This window comes from Telmatherina bonti (genome assembly GCF_933228915.1).
Source record: "Telmatherina bonti genome assembly, chromosome: 24".
NCBI classification, from domain to species: Eukaryota; Metazoa; Chordata; class Actinopteri; order Atheriniformes; family Telmatherinidae; genus Telmatherina; species Telmatherina bonti.
In genome coordinates this window covers 96,503-118,753 of record NC_136633.1, presented here as the reverse complement: position 1 = coordinate 118,753, position 22,251 = coordinate 96,503, and the positions used below count along the sequence as shown (strand labels likewise).

Genomic DNA, 22,251 nt, shown 5'->3' with positions numbered 1-22,251 from the left:
TCCCACGTTGGGGACACAAATTCTGTCGGGGATAACTACCTTGGCACGACACTGGCATAAAGTCCTCAGGAAAAAAAAACTAATTTGATGTAATATCTATGTGAGAATACTTTGTACTTTTAAAAAATCAAGGTAGCAAGTCAGAGCTACTACAATCTGCTGCCAACAGACGACGCTACCTAGAATGTAAATGACAGAAATGTCTTTTTTGAATCAGGTGTGTCAGTGAGAAAGCCTGCAGCTGTTCCACACTGTGGCTGAACCAGTGATACTGGTTTATTTGATGACATGTGTTGTGGTTCAGACGTTTGACCACTGGATGGTAGGAAAAGCTCGTGTGCGGTGTGTAACCTGGGCTACTGCGGCACAAAGAGGAGTAAAGCAGATAAATAAGTCACCACATTTAGGTCAAATCTGACTCCACTGTTATTAAGTTTAACTATGTGAACTTATTTGAAGTGTTTTTCCTCTTTTAATGTTTACTTCATTTTTGTGAAGCGAGTATTTTTATGTTATTAAAGGCCGCCTTTTTCCCCGACGCGTGAGTTCTCTTAACAACAGACAATCTTTGAGTTTAACGATCGCGAGATTATGAAACCTCGTGAGACTGAGTACGCAGCAGTCTGACTACAGTCATTTAGCAGCTGGCTGCTGTGGGTTTTTTTTGTTTGTTTGTTTATCTTTAAATTTGGACAAACATGTCCTGTTAATTTGTGTGCACATAAAGAAACTATTTACCGGCTCGGTTTTCCATCGGCAGCGGGGAGGATGGACTGCAACATGGAGGCTGCTGACGGTAAAAAAAAAAAAAAACGAGGCTCCAGCGAGATAAGCCTCAGTTGTTCATGCAGCAGCGGGGTTTCCTGGTTATTAAATACTGTCCTGTAAAATGTTGTAAAATTTCCCCCTCTGACTGTCAAACCTTCCCTCTGACTCAAGCTGACCCGGCTGTCCTCTGCAGGTGTCAGCGCGTCCACGCCCACGGAGGAAATGAACGGAGCTGGAACCCTCATGGACTTTCTGGACGAGCCTTTCCCTGACGTGGGGACCTATGAGGACTTCCACACCATCGACTGGCTCAGGGAGAAGTCCAGAGACACGGACCGGCACCGTAAGGTCCGTCCCGGGGCTCTGTCTTCAGGCCGGGGGTGTCGGCGTGATGTTCACCGCTGCTGTTTGTCTGCAGATCACCAGCAAGAGCAAAGAATCCATCTGGGAGCTGATCAAGAGTCTGCTGGACGCCTGGTCCGGATGGGTGGTCATGCTGCTCATCGGCCTCCTCTCAGGTCAGTCAGGATGTCATCTGGCAGACACATTACTCAACATTTTCCACCTTTTCATCGTATTTTACAAAGTTTCTGGTCTTCATATTTTCCTCTCAAACTTGCACCAGAACTCTGACTTCACACTAAAATGTACCCAGCAAGGAACCAGTTTAACCTGGACCTTCAGGAAAAGATGCATCATTTGTTCCCGTTTCTTCAGTTTCATGTGTGAAAAGAGATCAGACAGGTGGACACACGGAGGACAGGAGAAGACGAAATCTGTCTCCAGGAGATTCACATCTGAAAGTGGTGGTCTGGAAAAATGGCAGCAAGTCCAGCAAAGACCTGAATCCAGCCGAGCCGGGCCTTTCTGTCCCCTCTCGGTGGGGGTTTGTTCCCATCGTCTAAATTCTCCCTGGGACTGAGTGTGTCGGTCCTGCAATGGACAGGTGGTCCTATCCCGGTGGTCCTGTCCGGGTGGACCTGTCCGGGTGGTCCTGTCCGGGTAGACCTGTCCCGGTGGTCCTGTCCCGGTGGACCTGTCCCGGTGGACCTGTCCCGGTGGACCTGTCCCGGTGGTCCTGTCCCGGTGGACCTGTCCGGTCCAGTCTCAGACCAACTGGCCTGAGTTGGTCTCTGCTAGTTCTTGCTGGTTTTTACCGGTTTTTACTGGTTTTTACTGTTTTTGACTGGTTTTTCCTGGTGTTTGCTGGTTCTTACTGGTTCTTACTGGTTTTTGCTGGTTCTTGCTGGTTTTTACTGGTTCTTGCTGGTTTTTACTGTTTTTGACTGGTTTTTGCTGGTTCTTGCTGGTTTTTCCTGGTTCTTGCTGGTTTTATGCAGTGATGTGGCTTCTCTGGGGGAACCAGCAGCTGCTGGTGCTCTGTCTGAACGCGGATCTATGTGAACATGATAGAACTGACCGCTGTAGGGTCTCCAGTGGGACAAGCTGGTCCTTCCTGAGTTTTTCTTTTGTTTCCCTCTAATGTCCCGTTTTTCCTCCTGAGTTTCCGTCTGGTCCTGACTGCAGTAGACATAAAACTCTCCACTCCTCATGCTTTGTGTTTACTTTCCTTCGTCATCATTCCTTCTTCTCTGTTTATAGGCTATTCTGTTTGCTTCTTCTTCTGTGGTTCTGTGTCTGAGATGGGAAAACTGGTCTGAAACTGGTTTTTGGTCCTCTGTGAGAGTTAAACTCAGCTTTTTTCAGGAACGCTTGCTGGCGTCATCGACCTGGCGGTGGACTGGATGACGGATCTGAAGGAGGGCGTGTGTCTGTCTGCCTTCTGGTACAGCCACGAGCAGTGCTGCTGGACATCCAATGAGACCACGTTTGATGACCGGGACAAGTGTCCCCAGTGGCAGAAGTGGGCGGAGCTGATGACGGGCTACTCGGAGGTGAGAGACCAGCTGGCTGGATCAGGTCAGGGGGATGGATGGATGGATAACGGGAAACGGTTTCTGGTGTTTCAGGGAGCCGGAGCGTATGTGTTGAACTACTTCCTGTATATCCTGTGGGCTCTACTGTTTTCCTTCCTGGCTGTGTCGCTGGTCCGAGTGTTTGCACCGTATGCCTGCGGGTCAGGAATCCCAGAGGTAAGGCGAGGAAGGTCTCGCACTCAGTGATGATGGTGGAAGATGAAGATAACTGGTGCTTTTTGCACAGATCAAGACAATCCTGAGCGGTTTCATCATCCGGGGTTACTTGGGGAAATGGACCCTGCTAATCAAGACGGTCACCCTGGTACTGGCGGTGTCCTCGGGTCTCAGTCTGGGAAAGGAGGGTCCTCTGGTGCACGTGGCCTGTTGCTGTGGAAACCTCTTCTGCAGCCTCTTCTCCAAGTACAGCAAGAACGAGGGCAAGCGGCGGGAGGTATGTCCATGGATTCAATTCAATTTCCATTCAATTCAACTTTATTTATATCAAGACGCTTATATCAAGGGGGGGGGCATAAAAGAGAGAGCTAAAGAGAAAGAAGCTCAGTGTATCAGGAAATGTCCCTCAGCAGTCTAAACCTATAGCAGCATAACTAAGGGATGCTAACCATCCCTAGCTATAGGACTTATCAAAAAGATAAGTCTTCAGCCTAGTCTTAAAGGTGGGGAGGGTGTCTGCTTCCCTAACACTAACTGGGAGCTTATTCCATAAGAGAGGGGCCTGATAACCAAAGGCTCTGCCTCCTGCTCGGCTCTTTGAGACTCTAGGAACCACAAGTAAGCCTGCAGTCTGCGAACGAAGTACTCTGCTTGGTATATAAGGAACAATGAGGTCTTTGATATATAGTGGTGCCTGGTTGTGGAGGGCTTTATATGTAAGGAGAAGGATTTTAAATTCTATTCTAGATTCAACAGGCAGCCAATGAAGAGAGGCTAAAACTGGAGAAATATGATCTCTCCTGCTGGTTCTGGTCAGGACTCTGGCTGCAGAATTCTGGATCAGCTGAAGGCTTTTCAGGGCATATTTAGGACAGCCCAGTAATAGAGAGTTACAGTAATCTAGTCTCGAAGTAACAAAAGCGTGAACCAGTTTTTCTGCATCACTCTGAGACAGAATGTCCCTAATTTTGGCTTTATTACGTAAATGAAAGAAGGCTGTTTTAGTAACCTGCTTAATATGTGGGCCAAAGAACAGGTCAGGGTCAAATATTACTCCAAGGTTTCTCACTGTAGCACTGGAAGCTAAAGTAATGCCATCCAGGTTCATTACAAAACCGGAAAATTTAGCTCTGAGTTTTTCAGATCCAACGAGAATTACTTCAGTCTTATCTGAGTTTAAGAGGAGAACATTTCTAGACATCCAAGTCTTTATGTCTATGAGACAATTTTGTAGCCTATTGGGCTGATTTGTTTCATCTGGTTTAAAGGATAAGTATATCTGAGTATCATCTGCATAACAATGAAAGTTTATTCCATGCTGTCTAATAATTTTGCCTAAAGGGAGCATATATAGCGTGAAGAGTATTGGTCCAAGTACAGAACCTTGAGGAACTCCATGACTTACTGTAGTTTGGGAGGAGGACTTGTCATTTACATGAACGAACTGAAGTCTATCAGATAAATATGATTTAAACCAGCTTAACATTGTACCTGTAATTCCAACTACCTGTTCTAGTCTCTGTAACAGAATGTTATGATCGACTGTATCAAATGCAGCACTAAGATCAAGCAAGATAAGTACGGACACAAGTCCTTTGTCTGAGGCCATAAGAAGGTCATTAGTAACTTTCACCAATGCTGTCTCAGTGCTATGATGAGCTCTAAATCCTGACTGAAACTCCTCGCATAAATTATTTCTGCTCAGGTGGGCATGTAGCTGAGCGGAAACTATTTTCTCCAGAATTTTGGACATAAACGGGAGGTTAGATATAGGTCTATAATTTGCTATCACCTCTGGATCCAGAGATTGCTTTTTAAGTAAAGGCTTGATTACAGCAGTTTTAAATGATTGTGGTACATATCCTGTCACTAAAGACATATTGATAAGATTTAGTAGTGATGTATTAATTAAAGGGAAAATGTCCTTAAAGAGGCTCGTTGGGAGAGGGTCTAAGATACAGGTGGATGGTTTAGATGAAGCTATTATTTTAGTTAATTCAGAGGGTTGGACAGGACAGAAACTATTTAGACACAAGTCAGATCCTGGTTCTAAGGATGCTTCGGAGACCACAACAGACTCAACATTATAAGTAGAAGGAAGAATATTGTGAATTTGATCTCTAATAGTATCAATTTTATTCCTGAAAAAATACATGAAATCATCACAGCTAAGTGAGAAAGGAATACATGGCTCCACAGCGCTCCGGCTCCTAGTAAGCCTAGCTACAGTGTTGAAAAGAAACTGAGGGTTGTTTTTGTTTGCCTCTATCAATGATGAATAATAAGCTGTTCTTGCCGTACGTAAGGCTTTTTTGTATACAATTAAACTTTCTTTCCAGGTTAAGTGAGACTCCTCTAGTCCTGATGAACGCCATCTGTTTTCCAAACGCCTTGACGCCTGTTTTAGAGCTCGAAGCTGGGAATTAAACCAGGGAGCCTTCATAATCTTACCTAATTTCTTCTTCTTTAGGGGAGCAACATTATCCAAGGTTGTACGCATTGAAGCTGTTATAGTATCAGCATGTTGATCAATCTGAGCAGGAGTAAGGCTTAAAGGGGGACTCTCAGTCATGCTAACACATGGTAGATGTGAAAAAATGGATACAATTGATTGTTTAAATTTTGTAATATTATTGTCTGATAAACATCTAATATAGTAGAATTTATTTTTGGTCAGTGAGGAATCAAATACAGTGAATTCAAAGGTTAATAAGAAGTGATCGGACAAGACAGGGTTTTGAGGAAATACTTTGAGCTTATCAGTCTCAATACCAGATGTTAGAACCAGATCAAGAGTATGGCCATGAGAGTGAGTGGCTCCATGGACATTTTGTGAAAACCCAATTGAGTTTAGAATAGAGCTAAAGGAAATGTTTAAACTATCGTTTTCATGGTCAACATGAATATTAAAATCACCTAGTACAATGACTTTATCAGTAGTCAGCACTAACTCAGACAAGAGATCAGAGAATTCGGTCCGAAACTCGGAGTAAGGTCCAGGTGGGCGATACACTAATGCTAAAAGGAGCGCTTTCTCTGAATTCCATTTTGGATGAGATAAATTTAATGTCAGGAATTCAAAGGATTTATAGTTAGTTTTGAGTTTAGGATTAATTAATAATTCTGACTGAAAAATAGCTGCAACACCTCCTCCTCTGCCTGTAGTTCTAGGAATGTGAAAGTTTAAATAGTTAGCTGGCGTAGCTTCATTAATACTAACATAATCCTCTTGCTGTAACCAGGTTTCCGTAAGACAGAATAAATCAATGTGGTGATCACCTATCAAGTCATTGACTAATAAAGACTTATTTGGGAGGGATCTGACATTCAGTTGGCCACACTTTATGGTCTTTTCTGTTATCTGAATACTTAGGGCTTCAAGGTGAGGTTCGCCGAGACACACCTGTAAAAGTCTAAAGAAAACTGTTTCAGGAACATTTTAGCTCAAAGATGAGTCATATGTGCAGCTGGAGGAGGACTGAACTTCTTCCAGTTGATGCTTGTATCCCGAAACTCTTGGCTTGGCCTTTTTTTGTGTTCTGCAGAGTGAAAGGAGACTTGGTATGTTACTTTCTCAGCCATTCCCAGGATCATTCACACGTCTTTCCCACCATCCTTCCCACTATCCTTCCCACTATCTTTCCACCTCCTTCCCACCCTCCTTCCCACTATCCATCCCACCATCCTTTCCACTATCCATCCCACCATCCTTTCCACTATCCATCCCACCATCCTTTCCACTATCCATCCCACCATTCTTCCCACATCCTTCCCACCATCCTTCCCCCATCCTTACCACCATCCTTCCCACATCCTTCCCACATCCTTACCACCATCCTTCCCACATCCTTCCCACCATCCTTCCCACATCCTTCCCACCATTCTTCCCACATCCTTCCTATATCCTTCCCACATCCTTCCCACATCCTTCCCACATCCTTCCCACCATCCTTCCCACATCCTTCCCGCCATCCTTCCGCCATCCTTCTCGCCATCCTTCCTACATCCTTCCTACATCCTTCTCACCATCCTTCCCACCATTCTTCCCACATCCTTCCCACCATTCTTCCTACATTCTTCCTACATCCTTCCCACATTCTTCCCACCATTCTTCCCACCATCCTTCCCACATCCTTCCCACCATTCTTCCCACCATCCTTCCTACATCCTTCTCACCATTCTTCCTACATCTTTCCCACATCCTTCCCACCATTCTTCCCACCGTCCTTCCTACATCCTTCCCACCATTTTTCCACATCCTTCCCACCATTCTTCCTACATCCTTCCCACCATCCTTCCCACATCCTTCCCACCATTTTTCTTACATCCTTCCCACCATTCTTCCCACATCCTTCCTACATCCTTCCCACCATTCTTCCTACATCCTTCTCGCCATCCTTCCCACATCCTTCCCACCTCCTTTCCACATCCTTCCCACCATTCTTCCTACAGCCTTCCTAGATCCTTCTCACCATCCTTCCTACATCCTTCTCTAGTCCTGATGAACGCCATCTGTTTTCCAAACGCCTTGACGCCTGTTTTAGAGCTCGAAGCTGGGAATTAAACCAGGGAGCCTTCATAATCTTACCTAATTTCTTCTTCTTTAGGGGAGCAACGTTATCCAAGGTTGTACGCATTGAAGCTGTTATAGTATCAGCATGTTGATCAATCTGAGCAGGAGTAAGGCTTAAAGGGGGACTCTCAGTCATGCTAACACATGGTAGATGTGAAAAAATGGATACAATTGATTGTTTAAATTTTGTAATATTATTGTCTGATAAACATCTACTATAGTAGAATTTATTTTTGGTCAGTGAGTAATCAAATACAGTGAATTCAAAGGTTAATAAGAAGTGATCGGACAAGACAGGGTTTTGAGGAAATACTTTGAGCTTATCAGTCTCAATACCAGATGTTAGAACCAGATCAAGAGTATGGCCATGAGAGTGAGTGGCTCCATGGACATTTTGTGAAAACCCAATTGAGTTTAGAATAGAGCTAAAGGAAATGTTTAAACTATCGTTTTCATGGTCAACATGAATATTAAAATCACCTAGTACAATGACTTTATCAGTAGTCAGCACTAACTCAGACAAGAGATCAGAGAATTCGGTCCGAAACTCGGAGTAAGGTCCAGGTGGGCGATACACTAATGCTAAAAGGAGCGCTTTCTCTGAATTCCATTTTGGATGAGATAAATTTAATGTCAGGAATTCAAAGGATTTATAGTTAGTTTTGAGTTTAGGATTAATTAATAATTCTGACTGAAAAATAGCTGCAACACCTCCTCCTCTGCCTGTAGTTCTAGGAATGTGAAAGTTTAAATAGTTAGCTGGCGTAGCTTCATTAATACTAACATAATCCTCTTGCTGTAACCAGGTTTCCGTAAGACAGAATAAATCAATGTGGTGATCACCTATCAAGTCATTGACTAATAAAGACTTATTTGGGAGGGATCTGACATTCAGTTGGCCACACTTTATGGTCTTTTCTGTTATCTGAATACTTAGGGCTTCAAGGTGAGGTTCGCCGAGACACACCTGTAAAAGTCTAAAGAAAACTGTTTCAGGAACATTTTAGCTCAAAGATGAGTCATATGTGCAGCTGGAGGAGGACTGAACTTCTTCCAGTTGATGCTTGTATCCCGAAACTCTTGGCTTGGCCTTTTTTTGTGTTCTGCAGAGTGAAAGGAGACTTGGTATGTTACTTTCTCAGCCATTCCCAGGATCATTCACACGTCTTTCCCACCATCCTTCCCACTATCCTTCCCACCATTCTTCCTACAGCCTTCCTAGATCCTTCTCACCATCCTTCCTACATCCTTCTCTAGTCCTGATGAACGCCATCTGTTTTCCAAACGCCTTGACGCCTGTTTTAGAGCTCGAAGCTGGGAATTAAACCAGGGAGCCTTCATAATCTTACCTAATTTCTTCTTCTTTAGGGGAGCAACGTTATCCAAGGTTGTACGCATTGAAGCTGTTATAGTATCAGCATGTTGATCAATCTGAGCAGGAGTAAGGCTTAAAGGGGGACTCTCAGTCATGCTAACACATGGTAGATGTGAAAAAATGGATACAATTGATTGTTTAAATTTTGTAATATTATTGTCTGATAAACATCTACTATAGTAGAATTTATTTTTGGTCAGTGAGTAATCAAATACAGTGAATTCAAAGGTTAATAAGAAGTGATCGGACAAGACAGGGTTTTGAGGAAATACTTTGAGCTTATCAGTCTCAATACCAGATGTTAGAACCAGATCAAGAGTATGGCCATGAGAGTGAGTGGCTCCATGGACATTTTGTGAAAACCCAATTGAGTTTAGAATAGAGCTAAAGGAAATGTTTAAACTATCGTTTTCATGGTCAACATGAATATTAAAATCACCTAGTACAATGACTTTATCAGTAGTCAGCACTAACTCAGACAAGAGATCAGAGAATTCGGTCCGAAACTCGGAGTAAGGTCCAGGTGGGCGATACACTAATGCTAAAAGGAGCGCTTTCTCTGAATTCCATTTTGGATGAGATAAATTTAATGTCAGGAATTCAAAGGATTTATAGTTAGTTTTGAGTTTAGGATTAATTAATAATTCTGACTGAAAAATAGCTGCAACACCTCCTCCTCTGCCTGTAGTTCTAGGAATGTGAAAGTTTAAATAGTTAGCTGGCGTAGCTTCATTAATACTAACATAATCCTCTTGCTGTAACCAGGTTTCCGTAAGACAGAATAAATCAATGTGGTGATCACCTATCAAGTCATTGACTAATAAAGACTTATTTGGGAGGGATCTGACATTCAGTTGGCCACACTTTATGGTCTTTTCTGTTATCTGAATACTTAGGGCTTCAAGGTGAGGTTCGCCGAGACACACCTGTAAAAGTCTAAAGAAAACTGTTTCAGGAACATTTTAGCTCAAAGATGAGTCATATGTGCAGCTGGAGGAGGACTGAACTTCTTCCAGTTGATGCTTGTATCCCGAAACTCTTGGCTTGGCCTTTTTTTGTGTTCTGCAGAGTGAAAGGAGACTTGGTATGTTACTTTCTCAGCCATTCCCAGGATCATTCACACGTCTTTCCCACCATCCTTCCCACTATCCTTCCCACTATCTTTCCACCTCCTTCCCACCCTCCTTCCCACTATCCATCCCACCATCCTTTCCACTATCCATCCCACCATCCTTTCCACTATCCATCCCACCATCCTTTCCACTATCCATCCCACCATTCTTCCCACATCCTTCCCACCATCCTTCCCACATCCTTCCCACATCCTTACCACCATCCTTCCCACATCCTTCCCACCATCCTTCCCACATCCTTCCCACCATTCTTCCCACATCCTTCCTATATCCTTCCCACATCCTTCCCACCATCCTTCCCACCATCCTTCCTACATCCTTCTCGCCATCCTTCTCGCCATCCTTCCTACATCCTTCCTACATCCTTCTCACCATCCTTCCCACCATTCTTCCCACATCCTTCCCACCATTCTTCCTACATTCTTCCTACATCCTTCCCACATTCTTCCCACCATTCTTCCCACCATCCTTCCCACATCCTTCCCACCATTCTTCCCACCATCCTTCCTACATCCTTCTCACCATTCTTCCTACATCTTTCCCACATCCTTCCCACCATTCTTCCCACCGTCCTTCCTACATCCTTCCCACCATTTTTCCACATCCTTCCCACCATTCTTCCTACATCCTTCCCACCATCCTTCCCACATCCTTCCCACCATTTTTCTTACATCCTTCCCACCATTCTTCCCACATCCTTCCTACATCCTTCCCACCATTCTTCCTACATCCTTCTCGCCATCCTTCCCACATCCTTCCCACCTCCTTTCCACATCCTTCCCACCATTCTTCCTACAGCCTTCCTAGATCCTTCTCACCATCCTTCCTACATCCTTCTCTAGTCCTGATGAACGCCATCTGTTTTCCAAACGCCTTGACGCCTGTTTTAGAGCTCGAAGCTGGGAATTAAACCAGGGAGCCTTCATAATCTTACCTAATTTCTTCTTCTTTAGGGGAGCAACGTTATCCAAGGTTGTACGCATTGAAGCTGTTATAGTATCAGCATGTTGATCAATCTGAGCAGGAGTAAGGCTTAAAGGGGGACTCTCAGTCATGCTAACACATGGTAGATGTGAAAAAATGGATACAATTGATTGTTTAAATTTTGTAATATTGTCCGATAAACATCTACTATAGTAGAATTTATTTTTGGTCAGTGAGTAATCAAATACAGTGAATTCAAAGGTTAATAAGAAGTGATCGGACAAGACAGGGTTTTGAGGAAATACTTTGAGCTTATCAGTCTCAATACCAGATGTTAGAACCAGATCAAGAGTATGGCCATGAGAGTGAGTGGCTCCATGGACATTTTGTGAAAACCCAATTGAGTTTAGAATAGAGCTAAAGGGAATGTTTAAACTATCGTTTTCATGGTCAACATGAATATTAAAATCACCTAGTACAATGACTTTATCAGTAGTCAGCACTAACTCAGACAAGAGATCAGAGAATTCGGTCCGAAACTCGGAGTAAGGTCCAGGTGGGCGATACACTAATGCTAAAAGGAGTGCTTTCTCTGAATTCCATTTTGGATGAGATAAATTTAATGTCAGGAATTCAAAGGATTTATAGTTAGTTTTGAGTTTAGGATTAATTAATAATTCTGACTGAAAAATAGCTGCAACACCTCCTCCTCTGCCTGTAGTTCTAGGAATGTGAAAGTTTAAATAGTTAGCTGGCGTAGCTTCATTAATACTAACATAATCCTCTTGCTGTAACCAGGTTTCCGTAAGACAGAATAAATCAATGTGGTGATCACCTATCAAGTCATTGACTAATAAAGACTTATTTGGGAGGGATCTGACATTCAGTTGGCCACACTTTATGGTCTTTTCCGTTATCTGAATACTTAGGGCTTCAAGGTGAGGTTCGCCGAGACACACCTGTAAAAGTCTAAAGAAAACTGTTTCAGGAACATTTTAGCTCAAAGATGAGTCATATGTGCAGCTGGAGGAGGACTGAACTTCTTCCAGTTGATGCTTGTATCCCGAAACTCTTGGCCTTGCCTTTTTTGTGTTCTGCAGAGTGAAAGGAGACTTGGTATGTTACTTTCTCTGCCATTCCCAGGATCATTCACACGTCTTTCCCACCATCATTCCCACTATCCTTCCCACTATCCTTCCCACTATCTTTCCACCTCCTTCCCACCCTCCTTCCCACTATCCATCCCACCATCCTTTCCACTATCCATCCCACCATTCCTCCTACATCCTTCCCACCATCCTTTCCACATTCTTCCCGCCATCCTTCCTACATCCTTCTCGCCATCCTTCCTACATTCTTCCTACATCCTTCCCACATCTTTCCTACATCCTTCCCACCATCCTTCCCACATCCTTCCTACATCCTTCCCACCATTCTTCCCACCATCCTTCCCACCATCCTTCCCACATCCGTCCCACCATTCTTCCCACATCCTTCCTATATCCTTCCTATATCCTTCCCACATCCTTCCTACATCCTTCCCACATCCTTCCCACCGCCTTCCCACCATTCTTCCGACAGCCTTCCCACCATCCTTCCCACATCTTTCCTACATCCTTCCCACCATCCTTCCCACATCCTTCTTACATCCTTCCCACCATTCTTCCCACATCCTTCCCACCATTCTTCCCACCATCCTTCCCACCATCCTTCCCACATCCTTCCCACCATTCTTCCCACATCCTTCCCACATCCTTCCCAACATCCTTCCCACATCCTTCCCACCATCCTTTCCACATTCGTCCTACATCCTTCCCACATCCTTCTCACCATCCTTCCCACCATCCTTCCCACCATTCTTCCCACCATCCTTCCCACCATTCTTCCCACATCCTTCCCACCATCCTTCCCACATCCTTCCTACATCCTTCCCACCATTCTACCCACATCCTTCCCACCATTCTTCCCACATCCTTCCTACCATCCATCCCACACCCTTCCCACCATCCATCCCACATCCTTCCCACTATCCTTCCCACCATTTTTCCCACATCCTTCCCACATCCTTCCCACCATTCTTCCCACATCCTTCCTATATCCTTCCTATATCCTTCCCACATCCTTCCTACATCCTTCCCACATCCTTCCCACCATACTTCCCACATCCTTCCCACCATTCTAACCACATCCTTCCCACCATTCTAACCACATCCTTCCCACCATTCTTCCCACCATTCTTCCCACATCCTTTCCAAATCCTTCTCACCATCCTTCCCATATCCTTCCCGCCATTCTTCCCACATCCTTCCCACCATTCTTCCCACATCCTTCCCACCATTCTTCCCACATCCTTCCCACCATTCTTCCCACCATCCTTCTCACATCCTTTCCAAATCCTTCCCACCATCCTTCCCACCATCCTTCCCTCCATTCTTCCCTCCATTCTTCCCACATCCTTCCCACCATTCTTCCCACATCCTTCCCACATCCTTCCTAAATCCTTCCCACATCCTTCCCACATCTTTCCCACCATTCTTCCCAAATCCTTCCCACCATTCTTCCCACCATTTTTCCTACATCCTTCCCACCATTCTTTCTACATTCTTCCTACATCCTTCCCACCATTCTTCCCACATCCTTCCTACATCCTTTCCAAATCCTTCTCACCATCCTTCCCACCATTCTTCCCAAATCCTTCCCACCATTATTCCTACATCCTTCCCACCATTTTTCACACTATTCTTCCCACATCCTTCCCACCATTATTCCTACATCCTTCTCACCATCCTTCCTACATCCTTCCCACCATCCATCCCACCATTCTTCCTACATCCATCCCACCATCCTTCCCACATACTTCCTACATCCTTCCACATCCTTCCTACATCCTTCCCACATCCTTCCTACATCCTTCCCACCATTCTTCCCACATCCTTCCCACCAACCTTCCCATATCCTTCCAACATCCTTCCTACATCCTTCCCACCATTTTTCCTACATCCTTCCCACCATTCTTACCACATCCTTCCTACATCCTTCCCACCATTCTTCCCACATCCTTCCTACATCCTTTCCACATCTATCCCACCATTCTTCCTACATCCTTCTCGCCATCCTTCCCACATCCTTCCCACCATCCTTCCCACATCCTTCCCACTATTCTTTCCATATCCTTCTCACCATCCTTCCCACCATTCTTCCTACAGCCTTCCTAGATCCTTCCCACCATCCTTCCCACATCCTTCTCACCATCCTTCACACATCCTTCCCACCATTCTTCCTACAGCCTTCCTAGATCCTTCTCACCATCCTTCCTACATCCTTCTCGCTATCCTTCCCACATCCTTCCTACAACCTTCCCACCATCCTTCCCACAGCCTTCCCACCATTCTTCCCACAGCCTTCCCACAATTCTTCCCACATCCTTCCCACCATTCTTTCTACATTCTTCCCACCATCCTTCCCACATCTTTCCTACATCCTTCCAACATACTTCCAACATCCTTCCCACATACTTCCTACATCCTTCCCACATACTTCCTACATCCTTCCACATACTTCCTACATCCTTCCCACATCCTTCCTACATCCTTCCCACCATCCTTCCCACCATTCTTCCCACATCCTTCCCACCATTCTTCCCACATCCTTCCCACCATTCTTCCCACATCCTTCCTACATCCTTTCCACATCTATCCCACCATTCTTCCTACATCCTTCTCGCCATCGTTCCCACCATCCTTCCCACATCCTTCCCACTATTCTTTCCATATCCTTCTCACCATCCTTCCCACCATTCTTCCTACAGCCTTCCTAGATCCTTCCCACCATCCTTCCCACATCCTTCTCACCATCCTTCACACATCCTTCCCACCATTCTTCCTACAGCCTTCCTAGATCCTTCTCACCATCCTTCCTACATCCTTCTCGCTATCCTTCCCACATCCTTCCTACAACCTTCCCACCATCCTTCCCACAGCCTTCCCACCATTCTTCCCACAGCCTTCCCACAATTCTTCCCACATCCTTCCCACCATTCTTCCTACATTCTTCCCACCATCCTTCCCACATCTTTCCTTCATCCCTCCCACCATCCTTCCTACATCCTTCCCACCATTCTTCCTACAGCCTTCCTAGATCCTTCTCACCATCCTTCCTACATCCTTCTCGCCATCCTTCCCACATTCTTCCTACATCCATCCCACCATCCTTCCCATATCCTTCCAACATCCTTCCTACATCCTTCCCACATCCTTCCTACATCCTTCCCACCATTCTTCCTACATCCATCCCACCATCCTTCCCACCATCCTTCCTACATCCTTCCCACCATCCTTCCCACATCCTTCCAACATACTTCCTACATCCTTCCCACATACTTCCTACATCCTTCCGACATCCTTCCTACATCCTTCCCACCATCCTTCCCACCATTCTTCCCACATCCTTCCCACCATTCTTCCCACATCCTTCCCACCATTCTTCCCACCATCCTTCCCACCATTCTTCCCACATCCTTCCCACCATCCTTCCTACATCCTTCCCACCATTCTTCCCACTTCCTTCCCACCATCCTTCCCACCATCCTTCCTACATCCTTCCCACATCCTTCCCACTTCCTTCCCACCATTCTTCCTACATCCTTCCCACATCCTTCTCACCATCCTTCCTACATCCTTCCTACATCCTTCCCACCATTCTTCTTACATCCTTCCCACCATCCTTCTCACATCTTTCCTATATCCTTCCCACATCCTTCCTACATCCTTCCCACAACCTTTCCACCATTCTTCCCACATCCTTCCCACCATTCTTCCCACATTCTTCCTACATCCTTCCCACCATCCTTCCCACCATTCTTCCCACATCCTTCCCACCATCCTTCCCACATACTTCCTACATCCTTCCACATCCTTCCTACATCCTTCCACATCCTTCCCACCATCCTTCCCACATCCTTCCCACATTCTTCCTACATCCTTCCCACCATCCTTCCCACATCCTTCCAACATCCTTCCTACATCCTTCCCACATCCTTCCTACATCCTTCCCACCATTCTTCCTACATCCATCCCACCATCCTTCCCACCATTCTTCCCACATCCTTCCTACATCCTTCCCACCATCCTTCCCACATCCTTCCAACATACTTCCTACATCCTTCCCACATACTTACTACATCCTTCCTACATCCTTCCCACCATCCTTCCCACCATTCTTCCCACATCCTTCCCACCATCCTTCCTACATCCTTCCCACCATTCTTCCCACATCCTTCCCACCATCCATCCCCACCATCCATCCCCACAATCCTTTCCACTTCCTTTCCACTTCCTTTCCACTTCCTTTCCACTTCCTTCCCACATCCTTCTCACATCTTTCCTATATCCTTCCCACATCCTTCCTACATCCTTCCCACAACCTTTCCATTCTTCCCACATCCTTCCCACCATTCTTCCCACATTCTTCCTACATCCTTCTCACCATCCTTCCTACATCCTTCCCACATCCTTCCCACATCCTTCTCACCATCCTTCCTACATCCTTCCCACCATCCTTCCCACATCCTTCCTACATCCTTCCCACTTCCTTCCCACCATTCTTCCTACATCCTTCCTACATCCTTCCCACATCCTTCTCACCATCCTTCCCACTTCCTTCCCACCATTCTTCCTACATCCTTCCCACATCCTTCTCACCATCCTTCCTACATCCTTCCCACCATCCTTCCCACCATTAATCCTTGAGTCATTCCCCGAATTATTCCCACATCATCTCACACTATTCCAGTGTCATTCCAGCATCGTTTGTCCTGAAAAGTTTGTGGGAAAGAAATGTCTTTTCCTGGAATAAAGATTAATTTTGCATAGTTTCAGGCAGCTCGTTATTGGAAAGGGACGTTGGACCACTTGGATATTTGATGGAATCGTTAAGACAACTTTCCAACCCACACCCCAGATTTCTGGATGAGTCTTCCTGTGATCAGAAGTGATCAGCTTATTGACGACTTGCTGTTGATGTGTCCATGGACACACCCACAGAAGCAACGTGTTTAAAGTCAGTTAGCAGCAAAAGGAACGTTTCCAGCAGCACCGTGTCGACAATGTGCATCGGCACGCATGTAGAAGTGTCATACCAGTTTACCCGCTGCCATAGCAACTGACCAGCCAGTTTTTCCTTGTCCTTTCACTTTAACGCTGCATTTCAATGAAAACATCATTTCAGAGAAATAACTTTATTTACCTGGGGACGAATTGATTTTCCCCCGTGGGTCCCTGGAGACCAGTAAACATCACTGGACTGTCACAGAGCAGCTGGGACTTTATTAGTAGATGATGTCAATCAGTTCACACCTGTCTGTCACAGGTGTGTCTTTTGTAAATTAGTGGCGGCTCTGGAGGCATCGATGAGAGAATGAGGAAAGACAGGAGATGGTCATGTGATTAAACATCATCAGTCTAACTGCATGTATCAGCTACTGGATCTCGTGTACTGCTGGGTAGAGCAGGGCGATATGAAGATATACTTCGTCTGGATGATAGAGCCTCGTATGAACCGATTTTCTATCGTTCACGCCACCATAAGCTACAGTATTAAAAAATACTGCAGTATTTTACGTCAAGATGCGCTCTACGGCACGCTGCAATACATAAACATGGAGGAAGACAGTAGCAGACGTGTTTCAGAGGATAATTCTCTAAAAGATGAGCAGCCAACCCAAACTGATGAGCTTGTTCCTAAAAGAGGGAAATTTCTGTCTGGATGCGGTTTGGATATAAAAAGAGCGACGTGGAACCGACAACAGACTAGCTCACAGTCCCAACAACGGACTCCGACACAACTAACTCATTTTATCACCTGCAGGAATCAGGATAAAGAATCCAGAATAAAGAATAGAGTCAATAAAAGCAGCGTCTAGTGGAGGAGAAAGCTCAGAATAAACTCCAGACGCTGCAGCAGGTATTTACCTGTGGAACGTCATACGGCCATAGTTCCCCCAGATGGAAGGAGATCCCTGCTGCTGTTGCCTAGCAACACCTGATACATACTGATGGCTGACACAGTTTATATGGTTATGGATCATTATGGGATGGAAGAGGAGCTGTACGATGATGGGAGATGTCGGTCGTATCGCCCCCCCCCCACCGCTGTGTCTGGTTCCTCATCATCCTCATTTTCTTCTTCATTTCAGTTCCTACGTTGAGACACAACTTAGTGTTGATTTAGACGTTTTCAGAGAGAAAACTTCAGGTTATAAAGCTGTGGTACCATTACCAGTACTGTTACTGGTGGTGGTACCACAGCTTTATAGCCTGAAGTTTTCTGTCTAGTCTAGTGCTGTTACTGGTACTGAAGGAGGTTTATTCACATGTGTACTAACCCTCAAGCTTTTATGGAGTCATGCAATGTCATTTCTTATTCGTAGAATACCTGCTTTTATAAGGCTGAACCTCTCTCAGCAGAAGACTCTAGCAGTGAGAAGATACAGAACAGGACGCTCCCACGGGCGTCTCCTCCAAAACGAGAAACAAACGGTGCTGCGCCTCAGATAGTGAGGAGAACAGGTTATGACTAACTGCTGAGTCTCCATGTCAGCATGACCGAGAGTAGAAAAACTCCTCATGAGAAATATCCTGTGTGAGAAACAGGATCTTCCTTATTATGCATGCTGTACAACTCCACCTATAATCTCTGAATAAAAACAGCCTGTTGAAGAGAGGAGGCAGATTCCTGCTGCAGATCCTGGAGTGTAAGGAGCTGCATGAGACTCTCCCCTTGGAAAGGCCAAACCTACCCAAGACATTGTGTTTTTATTGAGCCTGATTTCCTTCGTCCAGCATCCAGCGAGTCCTGAACCTTGGAGAAGGCTGAGGATTGATTTCAGCACTTCAACAGTACCGGTACTGGTACCACTACCAGTACCAGTGATGATGAGCTCCCTGCTGGTCTCCTCCTGCAGGTGCTGTCGGCGGCGGCTGCAGCCGGCGTGTCGGTGGCCTTCGGCGCTCCTATCGGAGGAGTTCTGTTTAGCCTGGAAGAGGTTGGTATCGAGCCGCCGGCCTTTCTGGTGTCATGGCCGCTCTCTGACAGGTGTTCCTCCTGCAGGTCAGCTACTACTTCCCCCTGAAGACCCTGTGGCGCTCCTTCTTCGCTGCTTTGGTGGCCGCCTTCACGCTGCGCTCCATCAACCCGTTCGGCAACAGCCGCCTGGTTCTGTTCTACGTGGAGTACCACACGCCCTGGTACATGGCCGAGCTGGTTCCCTTCATACTGCTGGGCGTGTTTGGCGGTCTCTGGGGAACGCTCTTCATCAGGGCCAACATCGCCTGGTGCAGACGGAGGAAGACCACCCAGCTGGGGAAGTACCCGGTCCTGGAGGTGATCGTGGTGACGGGGATCACCGCCGTGCTGGCGTACCCCAACCCGTACACCCGCCGCAGCACCAGCGAGCTCATCTCCGAGCTCTTCAACGACTGCGGGGCTTTGGAGTCCTCGCAGCTCTGCGACTACGTCAACAACCCCAACATGAGCCGGCCGGTGGACGACATCCCGGACCGCCCGGCGGGGCCCGGCGTTTACAGCGCCCTGTGGCAGCTCGCGCTGGCGCTCGTCTTCAAGATCGTCATCACCATCTTCACCTTTGGCATGAAGGTCAGTGTGTGGTCAGGGAGTTAGGGTTCAGCTCTCACAGTCCTGAGCAGGAGACGTGTCAGAGCTGCAGCGGGTGGGCAGGATGTTCCCATGACGACCTGGCGGGAAACGTGTATGTACTGCGTGTCGACCGTCCGTCTGGAACACAGGTCCTCAATCACACAATAAAGTCTTCAGATCCGTCAGATGTTTTATATCCAGTCTAACACCTTTAATTTTCTACAAGATTACATGGAGGAAATATAATTACCGTTCCCTGGACGTTCCTCATACGCCGCAAGCCACGCCCCACGACGCAGGCCACGCCCAACTCTCATCAATCTGAAGTTCCTTCCATCCTCCAGCAGAAGCTTCGCCCGCAGCGGGACGGGGCGTGCCCGGGGCTGGGCTGGGCGGGGCAGGGCAAAACAATCCGTTTTACCTGCAACAGGAAAAATACGGAAGCTGCGTCTCTGCTTCCTGCTTTTCCGTGTTAACCACGCCCACCTCACATGTCCGACTATATATATATATAGGAGAGAGAGGGAGAGAGAGAGAGAGGGAGAGAGAGAGAGAGAGAGAGAAAAATCAGGTTAACTTCGGCCAAAATCACGATCACCATAAAATTACAATTAATTGTGCGCCGCAGGCACGTCGGCGTCCCCGGAGCCTCCCTAAACGCCGTCTCCTTCTTCTTCAGATCCCGTCAGGTCTCTTCATTCCCAGCATGGCGGTGGGCGCCATCGCTGGGCGGATCGTTGGGATCGCCGTGGAGCAGATGGCATATCACCACCATGACTGGATCATCTTTAAGAATTGGTGCCGCCCTGGCGCCGACTGTGTCACACCCGGGCTGTACGCCATGGTGGGCGCCGCCGCCTGTCTGGGTGAGTTGAAGCAGACTAAAAGCTCCACATGGTTTCCCTGCTGTGTTAAAGCTGTTGTCGTGTCCTGAAGGCGGCGTCACCAGGATGACAGTCTCCCTAGTGGTCATCATGTTCGAGCTTACCGGCGGACTGGAGTACATCGTCCCTCTGATGGCCGCCGCCGTCACCAGCAAGTGGGTGGCGGACGCCTTTGGGAAGGAGGGCATCTATGAGTCGCACATCCAGCTCAATGGCTACCCCTACCTGGACGTCAGAGACGAGTTCACCCACCGCACGCTGGCCACTGATGTCATGCGACCCCGCAGGAATGACGCCCCTCTCGCCGTCCTTACTCAGGACAGCACCACTGTGGAGGACGTGGAGACGCTCATCAAAGACACGGACTACAACGGCTTCCCGGTGGTCGTATCCAGGGAATCGGAGCGGCTCATCGGCTTCGTCCAGCGGCGGGATCTGACACTTGCCATCAGTGAGTCAGACCGCCGACAGATACCCGGGCAGTTCACCAGCAGCTGGGTGACGTGCCATGTCCGATCTCTCCCCAGAAAACGCCCGTCAGAAACAGGATGGCGTGGTCAGCAGCTCGGTGGTGTACTTCACCGAGGAGGCGCCGCAGCTGCCGGCCAGCAACCCACAGCCCCTGAAGCTGCGACGCATTCTGAACCTCAGTCCCTTCACGGTCACCGACCACACCCCCATGGAGACGGTGGTGGACATCTTCCGGAAACTCGGCCTCCGCCAGTGTCTGGTCACCAGGAGTGGGTAAGAATGCAGCGGCACGCCACCGCTAATGTCATGATTACACCTCACCACTAACATCACGATAACACCTCACCGCTAACATCACGATAACACCTAACTGCTAACGTCACGATAACACCTCACCGCTAACGTCACGATAACACCTCACCGCTAACGTCACGATAATACCTCACCACTAAAGTCACGATAACACCTAACTGCTAACGTCACGATAACACCTCACCGCTAATGTCACGATAATACCTCACCACTAAAGTCACGATAACACCTCACCGCTAACATTACGATAACACCTAAATGCTAACGTCACGATAACTCCCCACCGCTAACGTCACGATAACACCTCACCGCTAACATGACAATAACACCTCACCACTAACGTAACGATAACACCTCACCGCTAACGTCACGATAACACGCCACCGCTAACGTCACGATGACACGCCACCGCTAACGTCACGATGACACGCCACCGCTAACGTCACGATGACACGCCACCGCTAACGTCACGATAACTCCTCACCGCTAACGTCACGATAACTCCTCACCGCTAACGTCACGATAACACCTCACCGCTAACGTCACGATAACACTTCCCACTGGTCTGTCCCACGTCCTGTCCTACGTTCTGTTACACCTTCTGTCCCACGTCCCCCGTTCTGTCCCCTGTTCTGTCCAACATCCTTTACCACGCCCCACATTCTGTCCCACCCTCTGTCATACGTTCTGTCCCACGTTCTGTCATGTGTTCTGTCCTACTTTCTGTCCCACGTCCTGTCCCACGTTCTTTCCCACGTCCTTTCCCACGCTCTGTCCCATGCTCTGTTCCACGTTCTGTCCTACGTCACGATAACCCCTCACCGCTAACGTCACAATAACACGCTAACATAACGATAATACGTCACAATAACACGCCACCGCTAACGTCACGACGACACGCTAACGTCACGATGACACGCTAACGTCACGATGACACGCTAACGTCACGATAACACGCTAACGTCACGATGACACGCTAACGTCACGATAACACGCTAACGTCACGATGACACGCTAACGTCACGATGACACCTCACCGTTAACGTCACGATAACACGCCACCGCT

The 22,251-nt window shown here is 47.0% G+C and overlaps 1 protein-coding gene across 1 annotated transcript in view; it reads left to right on the top strand.

Annotated features, from left to right (window-relative positions):
* The first annotated feature begins 637 nt into the window (after positions 1 to 637).
* clcn4 (chloride channel, voltage-sensitive 4) overlaps positions 638 to 22,251 on the top strand; it is a 50,486-nt gene continuing 28,872 nt past the window's right edge. The window contains exons 1-11 of the mRNA XM_079263639.1: positions 638 to 796; positions 962 to 1,116; positions 1,187 to 1,286; positions 2,476 to 2,663; positions 2,739 to 2,861; positions 2,932 to 3,138; positions 18,827 to 18,907; positions 18,973 to 19,518; positions 20,198 to 20,384; positions 20,455 to 20,853; positions 20,930 to 21,146. Of these exons, the coding sequence (XP_079119765.1) occupies positions 769 to 796; positions 962 to 1,116; positions 1,187 to 1,286; positions 2,476 to 2,663; positions 2,739 to 2,861; positions 2,932 to 3,138; positions 18,827 to 18,907; positions 18,973 to 19,518; positions 20,198 to 20,384; positions 20,455 to 20,853; positions 20,930 to 21,146 (2,231 nt within the window). The 5' untranslated portion in view covers positions 638 to 768. The remainder of the gene's footprint in view (positions 797 to 961; positions 1,117 to 1,186; positions 1,287 to 2,475; positions 2,664 to 2,738; positions 2,862 to 2,931; positions 3,139 to 18,826; positions 18,908 to 18,972; positions 19,519 to 20,197; positions 20,385 to 20,454; positions 20,854 to 20,929; positions 21,147 to 22,251) is intronic.